This window comes from Colias croceus, chromosome 24 (genome assembly GCF_905220415.1).
Source record: "Colias croceus chromosome 24, ilColCroc2.1".
Lineage (NCBI taxonomy): Eukaryota > Metazoa > Arthropoda > Insecta > Lepidoptera > Pieridae > Colias > Colias croceus.
This window is the reverse complement of record NC_059560.1, coordinates 1,435,560-1,450,643: the sequence shown is the minus strand read 5'-3', so window position 1 is coordinate 1,450,643 and position 15,084 is coordinate 1,435,560. Positions and strand designations below refer to the sequence as shown.

The following is a 15,084-nucleotide window of genomic DNA, read 5'->3' as shown; positions in this document are numbered from 1 at the left end:
TAAAAGGTTAATTACCTCGTAAGTAACTGTGTTTGAAATAAATGTGAAATTTTGTTTTCCAAAATTTATAAATAAAAAAATATCACGAAAGAATGCTCTTGCTCTAGCTCTATGTTCGTTAGATGTAAATGCACCCTAGTTTAGACTTGTACAATGTCTTAATCAGAGGATTTCTTACAATTAAATCTCAAATAAAACAACAAATATAAAAAATAAACGTTTATTAACACCTTATTTACATACATTTAATTATACAAACAGTCTGAATCTTATCAAAACGTATTCTTAGATAAAGTCGAGATTTCTATATCTTATAAAAGAACATTTTCTTTCATGGTGGTTAGTTAGTGAAGAAAAAGTTATTTTTAGAGTCGCAGGTTCAATTCTTGTCAGGAAAAGGGAAAAAATCTTGATTTTTGTGTATGGGGCTCGATAGGACACACTTAACACCTTTGTATGACCATATACGAGCAATATAAACAAATTCGATTTGATTTAAATTATTAAAAAAGTCAATGATAAAATATTAATACATGTTTCGATAAACATTGACTGAATGCAGACCCTATTATGAAAAAGCTTGATAAGTTTGTTAAAAAGAAAGCACTATTAAATTTTAAGACACAAATAAAAGAAAATTAAAATACCCTATTATTAATGTTTACAATTCACAATAGGGTTGACACATTAAAGAAGTGAATACAAAACTGTAACAATTACGTACAACACTACATACTTTTATATTAAGGCACCTTTAGTTGCAACCCTATAAATTTAACATATGAAGTAGAAAATTTCACTATAGTGCATCTTTTTTAAAAATAACTTAACATGAAAAACCGCAAGTAATACCAATTTTGTAAAATTTTACTTGAATAATAAAATTTCCTTCATTCTCCTCAACACCTGACATTGAATGAAAAAACAGATAAAAATACTTGCAATTAATATAAAATATGACTTTCGCACCACATATTTATTTGTTATCTCTAATTACAGCCAATATATAAGGTACTTTGTACAATGGCAAAGAACGTGACATTTACTTATGAGGTATGGGCCAGATGCATTCCGGAATATTTGTTCATTACTTACGAGTTATCAAGTGAAGTGTTAGTATTTCGAGTTAGTTCGATTCTTTTATCAACTTTTCTACCAAATTTAGGCATTGCAGGTATAAAATCGAGCCCTAATTACCAAGAATCAAGGAATTCCAAGGCAATTTAGATGGAAAAACTCTTCCGAAAATCCAATTTTCTTCGTAATCCAATAAATAACAATTTTATTTAAATCTCAGGCAAACTCTTTACTAATCTCATCCATTGCCGTCAGCACATCGCATATACTAGCCGCGTACACCCGGATATCGTCATCTTTCTTGATCTTTAGGCTGGCGCAGTACAATTTCTTATTTAACTCTGCTATTTTTTCATAATCTTTATTGGTTTTCGATCTGCAGTACTGTATTATACTTTTTAATATATAGTGTAATCTGCTTTCGTATAAAGTAAGTAGGCTCTGTTCATTTCTGAGACTTTTGTCATCACTTTCGTCGGGTTTTTGTGTATCTTTGTCTTCTGGATCGCGGTTCTTTAGCAGTCTCATTATAGAGTGCGATTGTCGGAGTAACTCTATGGCCGTTTGGAGCGATTTCAGTTTTAGATTCGGTGATACTGTGGAGAGAAATAAAATTAATTTAAAAAAGTGACTTAATTATTGCTTTATGCAAAGTATGCTAATGAATTATTTACAGTATTTTTAGTTATAACCCAAACAAATCTTTAAAAGTATCTTTTATAATTTGATTGAGTCTTCACATTAATGTACTGTTTGCTTTTTAATAAACTTTGCTATTTTCTACATTAACTGTCTGATATTTTAAACCATGCAATATTTACAGGCAACTTTTAAAAATAAACCTTAAAATAGTAAACGTGATACAGAGGTTAGACATTTATTTTTCATAGCCCTTTCAGTCATAAAACACTAAAACTCAATTAAATAAAGAATCTCTCATACAAATATTTAGCGATAAAGTTATTTACATATGAATTTCTCTGCAGTGTAATTAATCTAATCTTAAACGTTTATTTTCATCAGCTGATGCCAACTCACAAGAAAACACGTAACATGGGATTATCTTTCTTAACACTTATTTACTGTAATGTGTGGAAGAAAAATAAAAGGAATTAAGATAATGTCATAAAAATTAAAGATGTTCAAATCCTATCCTAGTAATATTATAAATGCGAAGGTTTGTGAGGATGGATGTATGTGTATGTGTGTGTATGTTTGTTACTCTTTCACGCAAATGCGACTGAACCGATTACAATGAAATTTAGCACACATATAGAGGATAACTTGGATTAACACATAGGATAGGTTTTATTCAGTAAATCTCACAATGAGAGGAAGTGGTTTATATAAGCTGGCGCCTGCGGCATTGCTCGCATGGTTAAATTTCACTTTTGTCTCAAATTTCAACCCTTGTAGTACAAGTCAATAACTGCGTTAAAAACAACCGACTTCAAACTTTTACAAATACAGACAAAAATGCTCATAAAATAAAAACTACTGGGCCTATCCGAATAAAATTTTTATGGGACCAATTCGACACCATCCCGCATCGAACAAAAAAAGAATCACGTAAATCGGTTCAGAAACCTTGGAGTAATCGGTGTACATACATAAAAAAAAAAAAACATACCGGCCGAATTGATAACCTCCTCCTTTTTTTTGAAGTCGGTTAAAAAGGGTAGTTATACATAACATTTATCCATTCTCACAATCTTTTACGTATATAATAGTTGTATAGTAGTAATCCTCAATTTAAGGATATATCTATTTCTAGACAGGATCTAAAAATATCTATAGATTAAATTCTCCATGATTCCACATAATGATTTCGCGTCTCTCAATCTTCTCAAACAATTTAAATCAAAGAAAGACCAAGACAAATATATGTAATTAATAAAAATAAACGTTTACATAGTCTGTGGTTATAAATATTTTAATTACAGATTAAATATACTCTGTGACTGTATAATATTATCAATTGATGCCAACTCAAAAGTGACAACGTGGCAGGAGATTAGTTTATTTGTATTATATTTAGTTATTTTAATTTTAAATCCGTACTTATTTTTGTTAACCGACTTCAAAAAAAAGGAGGAGGTTATCAATTCGGCCGGTATATATATTTTTTTTTTTTTTATGTATGTACACCGATTACTCCGAGGTTTCTGAACCGATTTACGTGATTCTTTTTTTTTTCGATGCGGGATGGTGTCGAATTGGTCCCATAAAAATTTTATTCGGATAGGCCCAGTAGTTTTTATTTTATGAGCATTTTTGTCTGTAGGTATTTGTAAATTTTGCAAGTGCAAGTTTGAAGTCGGTTGTTTTTAACGCAGTTATCACTTGTGTATCTTGTAATTTTGATAACGACACGACGTTGATGCGATTCGATAACGATACGATACGTCGTTTCACGGATATCGTCGGGAAGTTATATATGGTATTACAGTCTTCCAATGCTATGTTTAGTTTGTATGCCAGTTAAAATAATACAATGTATGAAAAAAGAAGATAAAAAGTTCGAAATATACTGAGAATGTATACAAGGTGCAGTTAAGATGATCAAGTGTAAAGGTATTTAACTTAACTGACTCGATTATAATATTTTAAATAATTATTTATTCGATATTCGAACCCATCCATATGTGAACGGGTTGGTTTATAGGTATTTTAGTAGGTAATTGAGACTTAGTTAGTTTGTAAGTTTTAGTTCGGAAATGCATTAGTGTAAGTTAGTACGTGTCTACGTGAGTGTTAAAATAAGTTCGTAAGTGCATTAGTATTAGTTAGTTCGTATCTACGTGAGTGTTAATTAATTTGTAAGTCACCGACAGGTGAGTTCTTAAGTAAGTGTAAGTTTGTTTTATAAATGAATCAGTGTTAGTTCGTAAGTGCGTGAGTGTGAGTTAGTTGGTAAGCGGCTCGCGCGCACTTTGAGCGCATGAGTTGTGCAGTGAGTTGTTGCGAGTCAGTGTATGTGCTACAGTCAAAACCCTGAACCAGTCAATATCCTTATTGACGGTTATTAATGTTATTGACTAATATCCTTATTGACTGATTTTATATGTCGTTGACTGGTTCAGGGTTTTGACTGTAGCATATACACTGAGTTGGTGTGCATGAATGTGTACACAGTGAGTTGGTGTGAGTGAGAGGATGAGAGTGGGGTGAGTGTGTATACCTTGTGCGTGGGCCTCCAATGCAGCCACGTGCTCGAGCCGAACAGTGAGGAACATGGCGGCGTCCTCCAGCGCAGCGAACTGTATCGCGGCTCGCTCGTAGTTCGTGCACGTTGCGTTGAATAGTGTACGCCGTTTGGGACCGTCTTCTGTTGTTATCCTGGGGAATTTTACGGGTATGGAGTCAAATGTTCGTCGTTGGCACTAGCTGTGCCAAACGGTTAAAACGTGGAAATCGTGGGAAAAATGAAGTATATATTTATAGATTATGTGTCATTCTGGTATTTGAACTACATCACTGCCAAGCATCATCAAAAACCGTTAAAAAACTAGTTAACTTCGCGTGGGTTTGGTAAACACAGATACGTACATTAACTATCACGTTTATAACGTTAATAAAATGCATTTTTACACTTTTCAATCTCACATAAGTTAAACAAAAAAATAAAATAATGTTCTATCGAAAACAATTAAAAGAGCTAAAAGAAAATTAATTGACCACCACAAATCTATTAGTAACACAATAAAAAGTCAAAGAGATTATAAAAATCAAACAGTTTTAGACGTACATCAAAATTATACAAAAACGACTTACCTGTACTGCGAGTGATATAGAGAACCCAATCTATGATGAATCATGGCAGCTCTGAACTGATATAAATACTGTCTTGGTCCAGGGCTTAAGAGACAGTACTTAAGCGCGTGTTTAAACGCTTCAGCTACTTCTGTGACCTCCTGTAATAATGTTTTGTATATAAGTCCAGGTTTTATTGCTATTTATTTTATTTGTCACTTTGATTTGGCAAAAGCTTTTGATTCTGTGACTCACATTATATTAACATTCAACTGTAAGAAATTTCGTATTTGGAACCATGAATATGAGTTGATAACAAGCTATCCAACAAATAGAAAAAATTAAATATAGAGAAAGACGAGAAGAATGTTGCTTACAATTACACATCTGAATAAAATAGATATGCAGTACCTCAAGGGTGCCTACTAGGACCATTCTTATTTCTAATCTATATTAATGGCTTGTCTAATATAAAGAAATTCTCCTGTATTTCATGTTATTCGTTCACCGTGACACGTAAATTGTGCCCGAAACGACTAACTCGTTCTTTTTTTTATTTTTTTACTACGCAGGAATTTCATGTGCATTATAGTTGATATGTGCAGTATGATATCATGTAGAGTTGTAGCTGTAGAGCTATAGCTGTAAAGCTGTAGCTATAGAGCTGTAGCCGTAGAGCTATATCCGTAGAGCTACATCCGAAGCGCTATATCCGTAGAGCTACATCCGAAGCGCTATATCCATAGAGCTATATCCGTAGAGCTACATCCGAAGCGCTATATCCGTAGAGCTATATCCGTAGAGCTACATCCGAAGCGCTATATCCGTAGAGCTACATCCGAAGCGCTATATCCGTAGAGCGATATCCGTAGAGCCGTAGAGCTACTCTAAACTCACGTCAGCATAAATATGCGGCGAGTCCTGCATCAACACAGCACGAGTGTAGAGATGGCAGCTGAGCTCCCAGCGCACGAGCTCCCACACGGGCGCAGCCCCACACATCTCCCGAGGCCCGAGCAGGCGTAGGGCTTCGCCATACAGCTCTTCTGCTTGGCTGTAGAGACGACGCTTGTCCGCGCTACGAGAGACGGGTGTTATATGAGTAAGAGGCATATTTTTATATGGCGAAAGCCTATGGGAAATTGAAAACGAATGTCACCTTGGTTAGTTTGTCAACGGATACTCTAACTGTTACTGAATTGTAAATTCAGTAGTAACAGAACATACTAAACAATATGACAGTATAATAGTTTATCACTTCATTAATTTATCATATTGTACTAGCTGCCCCGACAGACGTTGTTCTGCCCCATTATTTCTTTTCTCTCAATACCTTCGTCAGCAGACGTTGTTCTGCCCTATTATCTCGTTTCTCTCCATAAGAAAGGTTCTTAACATTAACTTTAGAAAAAAAAATCTAATTAATCTCGATCAAATTCTCGAGATTTACGCTCAGCAACACATTTGACGTTGATATTATAACTGGCTTTCCACACGCGGCTTCACCCGCGTTTTCAAAGAAAAACCCGCATAGTTTCCGTTCGTGTGGAATTTCCGGGATAAGACCTTTCCTATGTGTTAATCCAAGTTACCATATATGTGTGTGCGAAATTTAATTGTAATCGGTTCAGTAGTATTTGCGTGAAAGAGCAACACACATCCATGCACATCTCAAAAATTTTAGAATAGTAGTAGGATATGATATAGATTATAGAAGATATATTATAGTACAAAAAATAACTAAATACTCACTTAAAACCACCCTGTTCACAATGCGCCTTAAACCTCATATACCTCGCCTTATTACAATACAAAAGTGCCAAATTAGGCACGTCGTTCACTTGCTCAAATATGGCGGTCGCTTCGTCCAAACACTCCGCGGATTTACGCGACATTGAGCTGAATTGTTTTAGCAATAGCTTCGCTTTTGCACTGTCCTGCTCTTCTTCTTCTATGTATTTCATGTAGATTTCTAGAAGAAGTAAATAAAAAGTAAGTCTGGTGAATATTTTATATTATTTTGTTTCAATTATAGCAGAATGAGGTTTTCCAGGATTGTATGTACCTTTTAGGTAGTAAATGTTATACATTTAACATCAAAACAAACTTATTTTTAACATCAAATGAAATGTACCGAATATTTAAGAATTATTTTGTTTTTATTACAACAGATTGAGATTTTCCAGGTTTGTGCCCATACCTTTTAGGGCGCAAATGTGTGAAAAATAAACTCATTTCTAACACCAAATACAATGTTGCTCAATCAGTATGCTTTAAAAACACCCAAAGTAAAGTCACATGACCATGCATACATCTGTTGCACTGATCGATTTTCTTTAGGAACAAGTAAATCAGCCTTCTGTGTCCTGCCAAACCGCGATTTTTTCGTCTCCACCGGGAATCGAACCCAGGACTATTCTAATAAAATACAACACGTTACAACACAACACCCAAATTTAAACACCACAACATACATACGTTGTCCATCGTTCATGTATCTGACAGCCAACTCGTTGCACACAGAAGCTAGACGCCTCAATAACTCCCCGCGTTTATGGAAACCCCCTGAACCCCCTGAAACCCCTAAATTTTCGGATGAATCAGAACCCCCTTGACCCCCAGCCCCCGCTGCTCGTCTGTAGTATAGGCAGGAAGATAACATTGCTTCTGTTTCGCTTGTTGGGAAACTTATATCTGTAATTTTAATTTATTGTGATAGATTGAAGGAATATATGGTTTAGTAAAGGCATTATTTTTAACTGTATTAGTTGCACAAATCTAAATAGGTAAGTTTACTGGAAAACAATTTATTACTCGACAATTTTGTAAAGATTTTTATACTGTGAAGTTTATTGCTATCTAACCTAAAAAGTAGAAAAATCCATAACCGAAGATATCGTTTATAAAAATTTGCATCATAAAAAATGTTTCAAATTATAATAATCCTAGTCATTAAATTGATAAATAAAAATAATTAGACTAATAATCGCCTATTAAAAGGTCGTCAAAAATATCCGGCATTCATTTAAATTAACACCTTATTTCGAGAGGATGTTTAAAGTGAACTGTATACACTAATTAGAAAACTCTGCCTAAATTTTTGAACTCGATCGTGAATATTTATTGCACACAAAATAACATTAAAAGAGCAACTAGGGTTCTCTTGCCGGTTCGTCTTCTGCTGATACTGCTTTCCGAATCGGTGTTACCACCGATGTTTAATATTTTATGACAATTCAAAAGTGCTTCTAGAAGAAGTCTGATTGAATATTATATAAATGTTTGAGTTTGAAAAAATATATGCAACAGACACCAAAACATACCTAAATCGAAATCCTCACACGGTTCATCCTCAATCTCTTCAACCATATCATTCTCGATCTCCATTTTTATCCTTACATCAATACCATGGTCCGTTTCAAATTGTTTCTTAAACTGTTCCAAGCTAGCCCAATGTTTGCTTAACTGAAAGAAATTATCCCCCACACGACCGATCAAGCAACTTGCATCTACCACGCGACTTTTTATTATCATACTGCTTAATAACTTTTGGCATTTACTAGCCATATCTATATATTTTAGAGAAAAACCGTATTGTTCATGCGAATAGCTATATTCAGCTAACGTCGCGTACGCAAGACATAATTTCTCATAGAGTAACGTTTTCAAATGTAACTTCCAAGCGAAATTATCATCTCTGTTAGGTTCGTGCCATGTTGGTAGTGTATTCTCTTTTCGTATTAAAATGGCGTTCTTATCCACATTCGAGTTCACTTCTATTAAGTAGTTTCCTGATTTCTCTGATTGTTTCCTTTCGCGTTTTCTGCGACGGTTTCTGGATACGTGTTCTTTTGCGTCTTTCTTTTTGATGGGTTCGTAACTCATTTTGATTGGTTCGTATGGGTTCGCCATTTTTGGATTTTGTTCCTCGATTATTATTTGCTGTTTGAGACGTTCGCGCTCTTCTTCCTGCGAAGTTTAAATGTTGTATAAAGTCATTACTGGGTTCAAGATTTTCAAACATGTTATACGCCAAAAAAGTCAAGCGTGCTATTTTGCAGCAGTCTTGCTATTAGAAATAACCAAAAAATAATGTCACTGATATAAATCATTTACTTTCGTATATATAGTTTTGAGTTCCAGCTAAATAGCACACGCGTAAATCGTACGTTAATCTTAATTTCATCTCTATTTCTGTAGAAAAAAAGAGTGTGTCGAAGAGTCAGAAACTCAGACCTACTACAGACATTTTAATAATAACTCAGCCTCCGGAATCACAGACACAATTGAAAATCTATTGTGTCGTGGTCCGATTGGGCCGCTCGGTGCTCAATGGGTTAAGAGCCTAATAAATAAATTGACATTTTACAATTAACAACCTTCAAAGCTAAAAAAAGAACATTTACTACTATCATACTTTAGACTTATCAATGGTAAGATGATGCAGGGCCAACAGTCCCTTCAGCGCATGTGTTAAGGCGCGTCCACACCGCTCCGGCACTTCCAAGCCGAGACCTTTGCTCTCACTCTCTTTGGATTTCTCGTCCTATTATAGAAATTTTAAATGAATTTTAACGACAAAATTACATGTGGCTTTATTCTTCTAACCTAACTATATAAAAATGTTTATTTCATTTTATGAACACCTTTAAAAGATAGATATAAAAAAGTATATTCTTAAATGATCATCTAACGCGTTAGATCTAAAACTTTTTTAAAATATTAACTGTTTAGTAAAAGAAACACAAATAAAATGGCTGATTGGCTTTACTCATAACCTTACTATAACAGGTGTGCCACTAGGTTATGTATTTGGTCCTTTGCTGTTACTAATCTACAACAATGGCACATTATTACAATCTACAGATTTAACTTTAAAAAATACTTAATCTTTCACAGATAAATTAAAAGAACTCACAGTAGTAGAATTTGTAGGTCTATGTCCAATATCCCTTAATGCTAAACCTCTCACTTGTAACGCGAGACGGTCCTCACTTGAAATGTCTTCTACGTTTTCATTGGTCTCAAATGTATCTTTTTCTTTTTCTTTCGCCTGAAATTATATGATTACTGTGTATTTATTACTTTATTTTTGTCATTGACATCTTATTGTTTAAATACTAACTTGAAAATTATGCAACAATTTTATGTATTATCCAAAACATAATCTAAACTCATTAATAATATTTTCGATTTTCTTTAGGAAGTTACTAAGACCTGATAAAAATAATTTTAATAAATATTCAATTATAATTTAATTTTATTTCACTTATTTTGTTATCTATTTCTTAATTTCTCATACTGACCTTTTCACCATCATTTTCCTTTTCAGTAGTGTCATCCTTTTCACCCATATTACTATCTCGCTCGGACGCGTTTTCAAAGTTTTCTGCGTAACTTTCAGCCTCGTAATCAGATTCCTCGTCGGAATCTGAACTTTCATCTGTGTTGAAAAAAAATATCAATAATTTGTATGTATGTTCATTGCTCTTTCAGGCGAAAAAATAAAAAAATATAGAGTGTGTACCAGAGTTTACCATAAGCTGCAGAACGTGGCTTTTGCCCGTATGTAACGACAACGAATATTATCTATGAAAGGAGATCATAAAAGAACTAAAACCAAAAGTTTCTTTGAAACAATATTAACGACATTTGTCTATAGGTGTCGACTGTTTGCAGTGAATTCTGAAAACCTTTTAATGTCCGTATAATGAAATTTTAAGTAACCAAAATTATTCTGAAAAAAAAATATTTAATATGTTCATTCCAACAAATTCAACAAAGACATACCTTTAAACTCCGGATTAGCAGGATTAGTAGTAGCCGGCACATACAAATCAGACAACATGTAGTACGACGACGCTATTATTTGCGGATATCGTTCCGCTTTCAACAGTTGCACAACGTGGCCCAACAGTTGGCGGACATGTTTCGATCTATTCATCAACCTCATATTCCTTGCCACTCTATATAACAACATTCCCACGGGAGTTGTGAACGGATTGTCCAAACTATCAGGGCATAGTGACGTTAGATCATATAGTTTGACAACATCATCATGTGGCCCTTTAAACAACCAATAAGTATGCCCAGATTTGGTAGCATTCGACTTTAAAAAGGACAGTATATTCTGCGCTACATTTCTTATAACTTTGGGGGAAAATTTCGAGTTTTCCATGTTCGGCAAGTCCTCCGTCTTCATGGGTTCGTATTTCTGAACTATTCCGTCAAGATGATAGCACATTAGAACTTCAGGAACGTTGCACATTAGGTTATCCAGCCAATAGTCTATTCCAGTAAGAACATTTATAGGTTCTCTAGCGTCTCTGAGTCGTAAGGAAACACATGGCCTGTCTTTATCCCCAAAAATGGGCAAATTGCTGCCAATTAACATGTGTATATCTTCGAATGTCCAGAGAACGTTACGATTAAATGCGTTTTCTGCCGGTTCTTCTGGCCGAGTTTCGGGTTCGGGCAGAAATGGTCCTGCAATTTTTTGTATTTTGTATATATGCTTGTGGGAAAAACATTGCAAAGTATTTTGTTGTATTTGATTTTCTCGCGAGTATTACAAACTTAGAAATTAAGCATTTTTTAAAATGATTTTAAAATTGGCGTGCTCATGCTCGCTGTAAAGTGTTCGAAATATAAAATACATCAGGTTTAAAATCCATTTAAAATTGTTTAATCATTCCAGATATTACAAATATTTTTAATAAAAATCTTTGTTTTTCATCTGATGATGAATAAATCAAATTTGTATGCCAAAGAGTAACAAGTTCAATTAAAGATAATATTAGAAAAAATTGTACTTATTAAAAAAACTTCAAATACCTAAACTTTTAAATACAAAAAATAACACTAATAAAAAAATACGCACCAGTTAAACACATAGGGGTATGGGGCAAAGTGGCCGGCAGTGGCTGGGGCCGTTCCACCACACTGTGGGACAGAAACTTGTGCGTGAGTTGAAGAGAACTGGGGCTCGGGGCGGGGGTGAGGGACATACGCTCCTGGGGACAAAAATTATATAATAATAAAATAATAATAAAATTCTTTATTGACATAATTACACAGGTCTAAATAGGTAATGAATCCTTTGGCTCCCTAACTAGTTTTAAACTGTGTCTCAGGAGCCAGAGGCTTCTCCCAATATTGATCATAATATTATGTCTATAAACTAAAGTAAAAGCTCTAAAATAACAAAATTAATGATGAGGTAAGTTAAATTATTACGTAAGCGCATTTGTGTATCTAGATGAATGTGAGTGATTGTATGTGTGTGTGTGTGTGTGTGTGTGTGTATGTGTGTGTCTGGGTGTGTGTAAGTGTGTGTGGGTGTTTGTGTGTGAGTGTGTGTGCATGTGTGTATGTGTGGGTGTAGTTGTGCATATATTATGTTGTAATTTATAAACATTTTTTGTTGATGTGATTTATTATATCTAAGTATATTTTTTTTTTATCCATATTATGTTGTTAAGAATTATAAAAGATCCCTTAAAATGATTTCAGTATCGTCGTAGTCGAATATGTATGTGTATGAATTTTAACTTTATATGTCAGTTATGAAGAAATTTAGTTTGAAGGAATATAGAGAAAAAATAATTTCCTTTAGCTCCGCGGGCGATTCTGCCTGTTACAACTAGCCTAGCATTTAAATTATATAAAACAATTGATATGCTAGGCTTGTTGTAACAGGCAGCTCCGCCCGCGGGGCCAAAAGGAAATTTTTTTTTCTCTATATTTCGTCGCAATAAAAGCAGCATATTTTACTCTTTAGGATCTAATTATGTCTAATATCCTTTCACATCTTGATTCGGTACGGTCGTCAAAAATGTCCGAAAGGCGTTTTCGAAAACATTCATTCTTTATTTCGTAATATGTATATAAAATCTATTTTACACGCTCATTAGAAACTGAGCAGGCAGAGATTTACTTTGGACGATATTTTTCTTGTTGCTTATTTTACCTCTATATTAAAATCACTTCATAGTATAAAACAAAGTCGCTTTCTCTGTCCCTATTTCCTTATGTCCCTTTGTATGTTTAAATCTTTAAAACTACGCAACGGATTTCGATGCGGTTTTTTTTTTAATGGATAGTGATTCAAGAGGAAGGTTTTAGTATATAATTTATTAGGTTTTAGACAAAGCGGTCGAAGCCGCGGGCGGTAAGCTAGTTATAATATAAAAACACTGTTGCGCTTAAAGAAAACAATTTTTTTACACATTAAAAATCTTACCTTCTCAGACATAGTTTTCAATATATTCTCATAGAAGAAGTCCTTAAGCCACGACCACTCCGACTTCATCAGGTAATCGTAGACGTCGAAGTCATCAAGAAGCAGGGTGTTTTCCACGCGGTGCACCATCATGCTGACCTGATGGAAAATTTGGTACCATTTTTATTAATTTCGTGTGTGTGTGTGTGTATTTTTTATTCCGCTACAGCAGGGAAAATTTTAATTTATTAGCCCATCACTCGTTATACTTTAAAAAGGAAATGGTAATCTAATATTAACTTATAATAATTAATGAAATAGAAATAAGTATAAGAGGTCACCAAGGCTTAACCGATTTCGTTAATTCTTTTTTTATAATATTCCTTGAAGTTCGAGGATGGTTCTTATGTAGAGAAAACGTGAATATGTACCACGGGCGAAACCGGGGCGGACCGCTAGTCCTTAATAAAGTTTTGGTTAACTGTTATATTTAAGGTATGATAGCAGACTACTTACAGTTCCATTAGGTTGGTATGGCAGTTTGAGTAATTTCTTGATGCATTCGGCGTCTGATATCACGTCCACCTCGCCAACACAGTCCGGGAACATGTGCGCCATTCTGAAGCTGTAATAAACAAAAAAATGGTAAGTATATTACCATAATGATATAGGCTATGTTGTATGTGTGTGTCAAAGATTTTGGTAACCAAACATCAATATTTCATAATTACTGTTATACAGAGAATAGCATAAAACATAAATAAATATGTTTAAAAATAATCAATAGTAAATAAAACAGTTTCAATCAATTATGATTCTTGTATATTAATTCTCTTATACTGTCTCTGTATCTAAAACTATTTGTATGACAATTTAAAGTACATATCATCAAAATCACTTAATCCAGAATCCTTGATAATTTAAAGTTGGTTGTATAAGAGAAACAATATATAAAAAAAAGATTAAGCAAAACATTAAAATATTTTCAGAAATACATACCTTGACAACCCCTTTCCTCTAGTCAAGATCTGTTTCAGGCCATATGTATCTATCCCGCCCCAATTTGATGGGGGGAGGTTAAGGTCAGTGTTACATTGCAACCGTGCATAGCCCACAGGACTTTGGAATGCTGTGAACTTTACTACTGCTGTCGATTTTACTCCAGGGGATGGGCTCCGGTCCTAGAAGATATTTCATCAGTATTAAAAATTGTACTAGTTAGAAATTTAAATTGCAGTACAATAGCACTTTAAATAAAAATCTGACAGACTTCATAGGGAATATGATCTACTTATGAAAAAAATATAAAATTTATACTAGCGGTCCGCCACTGATTCGCCTGTAGTACATGTTTACAATTTCTCTCCATAAGAAGAGAAGAGATCCTCATACTTCAAAGAATATAAAAAATGGCGAAATCGGTTCAGCTGTTCTCGAGATTTGCATTTAGCAACAAATTAAGCATTTCATTGATTTCTTTGATTCATTTCAAACAAAATGTAAAAATAAACCAACCAAATTGCTTAATACACAATAAAACACTAATCAGTATTATATTAAAGGTGCAAAACATAAATATTACTATTTAAATCTTTAAATTAACTTGGCGTAAAATGATTTATTGTTTTTTAAACACAGCTGTTATGTAAATACTAAATAAATATATTTTCGATACAAATAGCATGTTATAAGTATAGGGTATAAGTAACATAAACATATAAAAGCAGGTTTGTACTTTCAAAAATGTATGGAATTATTCTAGAAAATATTCTTTAAGTTTTATGCCGATATCGGCATAATAATAAACAATGTGAGGTTATTTACCTTATTTCTTTTATACTCATTTTCATTATCGCATTCTTCCATTTTTCGCTTATTAAATAGCTGCTGGGTTAAGTTATTATTATAAAAACTGTTTTATTACTTTATTTTTTTCGAATCCAAATTGTTTCTTGTTTCAAAATGTCAACACAATTAACAGATGTCTCATGTCAGTTGTCAGAAGTCAACATGATTCATCGGCCATCGCATTC

General features: G+C 33.8%; 1 protein-coding gene across 1 annotated transcript; it reads right to left on the bottom strand.

Moving 5' to 3' along the window:
• Positions 1-206: 206 nt before the first annotated feature.
• On the bottom strand, positions 207-15,018 carry LOC123702692 (erythroid differentiation-related factor 1). The gene is made up of 16 exons (XM_045650469.1): positions 14,876-15,018; positions 14,051-14,232; positions 13,568-13,676; positions 13,073-13,210; positions 11,711-11,843; positions 10,621-11,316; positions 10,137-10,273; positions 9,749-9,883; positions 9,248-9,376; positions 8,154-8,799; positions 7,309-7,524; positions 6,583-6,802; positions 5,728-5,908; positions 4,852-4,991; positions 4,259-4,416; positions 207-1,673 (listed from the first exon to the last, which is right to left on the bottom strand). The coding sequence occupies exons 1-16, from the start codon at positions 14,915-14,917 to the stop codon at positions 1,294-1,296; spliced, it is 3,642 nt and encodes a 1,213-aa protein (XP_045506425.1). The 5' UTR covers positions 14,918-15,018; the 3' UTR covers positions 207-1,293.
• Between the last annotated feature and the right edge of the window lie 66 nt (positions 15,019-15,084).